This window comes from Pyxicephalus adspersus, chromosome 2, assembly GCF_032062135.1.
Source record: "Pyxicephalus adspersus chromosome 2, UCB_Pads_2.0, whole genome shotgun sequence".
NCBI classification, from domain to species: Eukaryota; Metazoa; Chordata; class Amphibia; order Anura; family Pyxicephalidae; genus Pyxicephalus; species Pyxicephalus adspersus.
Genome location: NC_092859.1, coordinates 159,388,951 through 159,396,974, shown reverse-complemented (window position 1 = coordinate 159,396,974; position 8,024 = coordinate 159,388,951). Strand labels below are relative to the sequence as shown.

The 8,024-nt window shown below is 43.9% G+C and overlaps 1 protein-coding gene across 1 annotated transcript in view; it reads right to left on the bottom strand.

The window, feature by feature from the left end:
* LOC140324791 (uncharacterized) overlaps positions 1-8,011 on the bottom strand; it is a 17,818-nt gene extending 9,807 nt beyond the window's left edge. Inside the window, exons 1-2 of the mRNA XM_072402901.1 lie at positions 7,879-8,011; positions 4,824-4,945 (exon numbers count right to left, since the gene is read on the bottom strand). Of these exons, the coding sequence (XP_072259002.1) occupies positions 4,824-4,945; positions 7,879-7,930 (174 nt within the window). The 5' untranslated portion in view covers positions 7,931-8,011. The remainder of the gene's footprint in view (positions 1-4,823; positions 4,946-7,878) is intronic.
* Between the last annotated feature and the right edge of the window lie 13 nt (positions 8,012-8,024).

Here is an 8,024-nt window from a genome sequence, read left to right as displayed (position 1 = left end):
TGTCACTAACTGTCCCTCAAAGGAGCTCACAATCTAATGTCCCTACCATAGTCATATGTCAATAATGTAGTCTAAGGTCAATTTAGGGGGAGAAGCCATTTAACCTAGCTGCATGTTTATGGGATGTGGGAGGAAACCCACGCAGACACAGGGAGAACCTGCAAACTCCATGCAGATAGTGCCCTGACTCGAACCTAGGACCTAGCGCTGCAAAGGCCACAGTGCCAACCACTGAGCCACCGTGCTGCCCATAGGAAAAGGAAATGTCATGACCCTACTAATGGGGCAACAAGGTGAATGGTGGATCTGGAAACTTGCTTGATTTGTCAATTGTGTTTTCCGAAAGATAAGTTGACATGTTTAGGTTGGTACCAATGTAATATTTACCAGTTACCCCCAACAACCCTCCCTCAGCCAGCCCATGTCACCCAACGTATATAAGCTTTATACCAGTTCCATAGACTGCAGACTAGTTCCATTGGGCAGGGGTTCCCAAACTTTTTTTTACCCATGGGCCAGTTCACTGTTGGCTACTCTACATCAGCCCTTCTCAACCCTTTTACATGGAGGAACCCTTGAAATAACTTTCAGGTCTTCAGGGAACCCCTTCTATATTTTTTATACCCACAAATCACAGTACATTAGTGTGGTGGTCAGTGGGAAGAATTCCTCTTACATTGCTGGCCGGTGGGAAGAATGTCACCCTTACAGATAGCCAAAAACATCATTGGGGTCACTTGACCTGAGAGGTGCAAACTGCTCATTGCTTAAGGGACCCATAGAAACTTTTGGAGAAATTCTAGGATTCCGATTTGAAAAACTCAGCTCTAGACTGTGGTCAGTAGGAGTAAAAATGTCCAAGTGCCAGTGGGAGTCATAAAAGAACCCACCGCCTTCCCCGGCCATTGGCGTACACTGGTAGTCCCGTAGCAGGAGATCCCACCATCCATAATTCCTCCATAAAATCACCCAGCAGGCTGTAGTCAGGACATGGGCCATAGTCTGGGGACATTTGACAGTCCCAAACACTTTAGAATACATTTTTATAATAATATATTAAGTTTTTATCTGCCTCAGAGTACACGAACGGTTATAGGATTCATAAGTGTTGGCTTTCAATGCCCATCCATTGGGTGAACCCTATTAAAGGGCCAAAAGACATATTCCTGAAATACTAAGTGTCCGGAGTGAGGAGTCGGCCAATCAGTGTAGATCAGGCTTATGTTATGCAAATTATCAGGTTCAGCCAAGACTCATACAGCAAAATCTGAGCGACCTTGCCGGTGTGTGAGGTTTCTATATAATAATGGCATAACCAAGCAAACTAGATCAGCATATGATCACCTCTCCTGAATCACACAGAACCATGGGAAGGTGATGGTTGTGTTTTTATTTGATGCATTGTTAACAGTAAATAGGATTCTGTATTTGGAAAAACAAGATCATGGAAGAGATACACACAGCAGGCGTGTGAAAGGAGGCCGAGCACAGATTCACACCATGAATGTTTGAATTGCGGAGAGGACGGAGCCAGCTTGAAGGGTCCTTTCTCCAGATTACTGACCCCTTCCAGCTAAGAATAGCCATAAAATACGCCAAAAATAGCGAGCAGTTAACACGTTTACACTGATAAGATCTGGAGGAAACTAAGGTGAAACAGGAAATTGTCAAATGTGAAAGAGAGGATGGAAAATTCTATCTACATGGAAACAGAGTGTGAGCATGCATATATCAGAAGTGAAAACACTTTTCCTAATTCTTGTTGTTTTTATTACACCGAGCCTGGGAAAAGTAACCGGATACAAATTCTGCAAGTGCATGGAACCAACACTATGAAATAACATTCTCATTAAGCTTCAGGGTTTGCTTAGGCATTAGTTGCTCGTACGAAGTAAAGTGAATACATTGCTGGGCTCAGTGGTGTCTGTCAAGCAAGAACTGGGCTGTGGATCAATGGAGGAAGGTGGCCTGGTCTGATAAATCACATTTGTACTTAGATCATGAGAGAGGTTGGGTTCACCATGTACCTGGGGATTAGCTGGCAGCAAGATGCACTATGGGAGGGAGACCAGGTGGCAGATACAGGTGGGGTGCACTATGGGGAAAGGCATCAGATACCACAGGGCACCTTTATAGGTCTTGTGGAGTCCATGCCTTGGCAGCTCACATGGGAAACCTACGCAATATTAAGACGGTGGCTTTCATAATGGATATGATATAGAAATGGCTTCCATTGTGTGGCTATAACTTTCCTCACTTCTGGGAAGAGTTTTTACAAGATGTGGATGATGGCTATTTGTGAGCTCGGGTACCATTGGTTGAAAAGACCTATCTAGCTATTCCAATTCATTGCAAAGGTGTTCAGTAGGGTTGAGGTTGGGGGTCTGTGCAGGACAGAAGTTCCTCCTCCCCAATCATTATGAAGCTGGCTTTGTACATGGGCACAGTCATCAAGGAAACACCAAATTGTTGCCACAAGGTTGGAAGACCACAAGAGTCCAAAGTTTCTATATGCTGAACTTAACATTCTGAAGATATGTCCACATACTTCTAGCCAACAGATTTGATGGTCAGGTTTCCATAAATTTTAAGTCCATGGCAAGCAAATATTCTTTAAATACCAAGTATCTCCTAGATAGGAAATTATGGGAAATTTCTGACTAACTAATTTTTATCTCCATTGTAAGGCCACCTCTTGTCCTTCCAAAGGTTGCTAGGGGTTCCTTAAGCTATGGCTAATTGACCTTGCATTTGATGATGACTTCATAGTTCTGTGACCAAAGGCACTTTGCAGATTTGTAGGGGGGACAGTCCTCCCACCAACTACCAATGTCGGAGGCATTTTTCGCCCTGCTCTCAAAAAACTGTTTTCCATGTGGGTTCCCCAAGACCTTAAAATTATTTTAAGGGTTCCTCCAAGGGAAATAGGTAAGGAAGTCTGACCTAAGGCTGCGTGTGTACAGCAATTGTCTGACGTCGTTCATGGATCGATCCTGGTGGGTTCATGAACAATGAACAACTGCAATACAAGTGAAGGGGAGAGAGCACAGTGGGGTGCCGCTCCGTAGTTCTCCCCTCCCAAGGGCAGAATGGCGCTGTATGTACGGAGTTCGTTCATGCATCTTTTGTCGTTGGAAAGGATCTTTCATGATCCTTTCCAGTTAACAAATCTAACGTGTGTACATAGCCTAAGGGTTAGGCTGTCTCAGCTTTTTTTGCCTGCGTGTGTCTTCCTAAAACACACGCTCCCCTTTTCCTGACATAAAGGCCAGAAATTTCCCCAATGACATCGCAGACAACAACAAAAATAGAATTTCTATCTCTTCCCTAATCCATCCAAAAAAAGAACATCTGACTGTGATTGAGGTTTTACACAAAAAAAATCCAAATTTAGCACAAGAGGAGCTCAAATAGTTTTCACCATGTAAGGCCATGGAAAGGACGTACATGGAATAATTATTGGCTGACAGAGTTTTGATGAAAAGCAGTTTGGTCTTTAGGAAGTTATTCCTGGGACTTTTACATCAACTTTGTACTAAAGGAAGCAACTTTTAGTTTACATTCCTTATTTCTTAGAGGGCCACAAAATCTTTATTATTGTCTGCGGAATGTTTCTCTTCAAATCTTCTCAGACGGTACACAAAGCATCTGCCCTAAATCCATCAGTGATTGGATCTTACATTTGGGGATTTCCTAATTATAGAACAGAGCAGCAAAAATAAACTGGAGAGGCTTTTAATAAATGACCGGACATAGGTCTCGGATCCAAGATTCTGAAGGAGAAGTCCATTCTGCGGATTAGTATAACATGTATGGTGGCTCATTGACAGGGGTCCTATTCTCGTACGGTTTGTAGGACACATTATAACAGATCTATAATCTAAGGTTTGGTTTCCTATAGCTAACTACAGACATGAGACATTGGGTCTGATTTATTAAAGCTCTCCAAGACTGGAGAAGATAAACTATCATAGGAGAACCTGGGTGATCCAGCAAACTTGGAATAGATCCTCTCCAGGATTTAAAACATTTGCCAACCAAAAGCAAACGGTTTTTAAGAAATCTATCTGAGCTTTGCTGGATCACCCAGGTTCTACCAGTCTATATTTTCCAGTCTTGGAGAGCTTATTAAGGCCCATTGATTTGCTGCCAACGTTTTGGATGAACAATCTTTTCCAGAAACAATTACACAAACCATTTCCGTGGTTGAAAATCACATGAGCACCAATATCATATAACTTATGGGGAACAATAAAGGTCAGGTGACTAACAAGGCCTTGACTTACACTCAGTAGAAGATGTGCCACAAGTAAAAACTTTCCAACAAATAAAAAATCATACCTGCATGAGCTCAGCTATCAAACCAAAAGCATGAGACATTTTTCATTATCGACCAATCAGAATTCAGCTTAGCTATGCTCACACAACAGATTACTGGTCGTGCATGTCTTGGGCAAAAATCTAACATGTGTACAGCAGTCCCCCGACGTTGTTCATCTATTCACCCTGGTGGATTATTGAACAACCAACTGGGAACAACCGCTGTGATTTTCTATTTAGGGGAGCACAGAGGAGTGAAAAAGAAAGATCATTTCCAGTGACAGTAATATGTCGGTGCTTTACTCTTCACTTTAGGTAACAAAAGCTAAAACTGACCACATGGATTTGCGATTGGAAGAGGTCCACCATCCATGTGTGTCTACTGCAGTCTCAGGTCACCTCATATCTAAGTTTATTTATATTTGCTAAAGATCACACCTGATCCAGGATTAATTTCTGAAAGATTTTAGTACTTAGTTAATGCAATAACACTGAATTCATACCAAGCTGCCATTCCCATTGTTGTGCACGAAGATGACCCCTTGACACGTTCCTCCATCTTCCACCGTAGAGTCATTGTGCAAAATCACCAGTGAGCTACGAAGTTTGTCGGCACCGCCGAAGCCTTGGAAGGATTGGAAACCAAACATCAGATTAGTCAGTCAAAGAAGATTTAATTAAAAGTAACAAACATCAGGAAAGAGTCAATAACTGCTTGTGTGCCATGTAATATATACGCGCTATACATAAAATGAAATATTGATTCACTTTATCAAACAAATTCACCTCTGACCTGGACTTTTGTTGTCTTATTGAAGTAGATAGAGAATACAAATATGGAAGTTCCCATTGGGGTATATGAGAGGTGCCTGATGCCTCCTGGGCCCTTTGTATGGGTGAGCATAATATTGCACCCACCGGAGAGATTTCCCTGCGGGGTATTTATTCATCTATTTGCCCATTGGTTCTTCCTGAATTTGCCCTGTGTTCAGATCTTCCTGACTTCCGGTGCTATTGATCTCTATTATTATACTCCTGCGTGCTCCGATACCTTGTTTTGTTTTTGATCTTCTAATATTGAGTCTTGACAACACTCGGGCTCACTGCCTGATTCCTGACTTTTTTGTTTTATCGTTCTCCATTGCATCCTGATAACACTCCTGCATATCCCAGCTACCTTGTTTGGACTACTGACCTCCAGCTGATAACCTTCCCTTTGCCCTGATTCCACTTCTGTGCCCTCCTAGGTGCCCTCCTGAATTCTAGGGAACCCATTACCTGGTACTTGCTGTAGGCCTATTGGGGGCCACAATATGGTCCCTTACAGCAGCACCACAAGCCTACCATCAGAGGCTCTGGAGGTGACCTAAAGGGTGCTTGGATCCTGCACCCCAATACACTCAGCCTTGACTGATAACTTTATGGGTGGCTTTCCACCTGGTGGGATCAGATTCCTAATAATATGACTTTAATAAGAATTCTGAATTTTGTGCAAAAATAATAGTGAACATTCAGTGCACAAATCACCTTAGACCTAATCTGCTGAGAATTCACTCAGATATGGGCTGCCCCTGACCTAGCAGCCTACACACAAAGACCGGGGTATCTAATATGTAACAATATTCTGCAAATACACTCGCCCCAAACATTAAAAGTACCTGCCAAATATTATTGTGGGACTGTCCCTCTCCAAACCCCCAACTGCCCCTGATTTGGAGGGACTGTCCCTCTTCATACCCCCCATCTGCCCCTGATTTGGAGGGACTGCCCCTCTTCATACCCCCAACTGCCCCTGATTTGAAGAGACTGCCCCTCTCTAAACCCCAAACTGCCCCTGATTTGGAGGGACTGCCCCTCTTCATACCCCCAACTGCCCCTGATTTGGAGGAACTGTTCCTCTTCATAGCCCCAACTGCCCCTGATTTGGAGGGACTGTTCCCCTTCATACCTCCCAACTGCCCCTGATTTGGAGGGACTGCCCCTCTCCATACCCCCAACTGCCCCTGATTTGCCGGGACTGCCCCTCTTCATACGGCCAACTGCCCCTGATTTGGAGGGACTGTTCCTCTTCATAGCCCCAACTGCCCCTGATTTGGAGGGACTGTTCCTCTTCATACCCCCAACTGCCCCTGATTTGGAGGGACTGTCCCTCTTCATACCCCAAACTGCCCCTGATTTGGAGGGACTTTCCTTTTCATATATTGACCTCTATATAAAATGTTTTATTCGTTGTATTGCACTAAACCTTCACCCAGCCGCTTCCTTTTGTTATTTTGGGAAGTGAATATAAAAAAGTGTGAAAACAATCACTTCTTTGTTTAACCAATCATATTTTGCTATTCATGGTTTTATGGCTGGTGAATTAGGGCGTAGCAGGGCGTGTTGTGTGTACTTTTAGCTTTATAGTTCCCCTCTCCCCGCCTCGAAATGTTTGGAGGTTTGGTATTGGGGTGTCAGATTGAGGGGTCACTCTGCAGACTGAATGCCCATTACACTAATAGGCTAGAAAGCATTGACAACATACAGATGGTTGGGGGGGGGCTGCAGGGTTAGCACTGGTTATTGCTGCACAGAGCCCCAAACATGAGCAGGAAACGGTTAAACCCCCGGCAGGTTATTTATTTTCCAGTCTGCATATTTTCAGGAAATCTCTACTTCCTGTCCCAGAGGCGCAGCAAAAAGTTAGAGGAAATCTCCCAAAGTTTGGGGAATTCCCCTCTTAGTGTCCCGTTGGAATATTTTCTTTCGTCTCTCATTTTCCTTATCTTATGAAGAATAATAAATTTATTTAAATTTGCTGCCTTGCTCTGGGATTGGGGAAATGCTAATCCATCGATGCAAATTCCTAGATTGTAAGTTCTTTGGGGCAGGGTCCTCTCCTCCTCCTGTGTCTCTGTCATTTGCAACCCCTATTTATTGTACAGCGTTGTGTAATATGTTGGCGATATAAAAATCCTGTTTATAATAATAATAATAATAATGTGGCTGTGCTGGTTGGTCCCTGCTGTCCCCTATTCTAGACTCAGGGGGGCATTGTTCCACTGGACAGCCAATAGGAAGTGTCCATGGTGGTGATACAATCTAGACCCCCTCCCCCATGATAAAGGGAGATAATTTGGGACATCACATGGCTTCAGGTGAGAAATAAGGTCATTGTTTCATGCTGGGTGGGTGAATGTTTGCCAGGAAGTCAGCTTGGAGACAATGATCACTAGGACAAAAGGGGGCCAAACCTTCCCAATGGAGACACAAACAGCAATACAAAGCCAAAGGTCCAACCATTAAAAAACACTAAAATGTAACAGCAGACAGCAGGGCACCACAGAAGCTGCACTGATCTCTGCAACAATCACCCAGAAATCTGCAGGCGAAATTGGTGCTTCCAGTGCCATGGACTGATCTATAATCACCTCCCCCATCCCTCCTGGAGCTGGCCAAGATCTAGCAGTTAGTCAGTTGTTGCAGTTAGTAAAGAGGAAACAGAGAAAGAGCTGGGAGGAGATGAACAAGCATGGAGAGAACTGGAAGAGAAAAACTTCTACAATGTAACAAACTCACCAAAATGGGAAATCCACAGCAAATACCAGGAAAGGGGCAGAGCCAGCTCCATGCCAGGGCCAGGATGAGGAGGGCAGGACAGGAACAGACGTGTGCTTGGGAGGGATTACTAAATCCCTACCTGTGTGTGCAGAGGAGGGACTGTC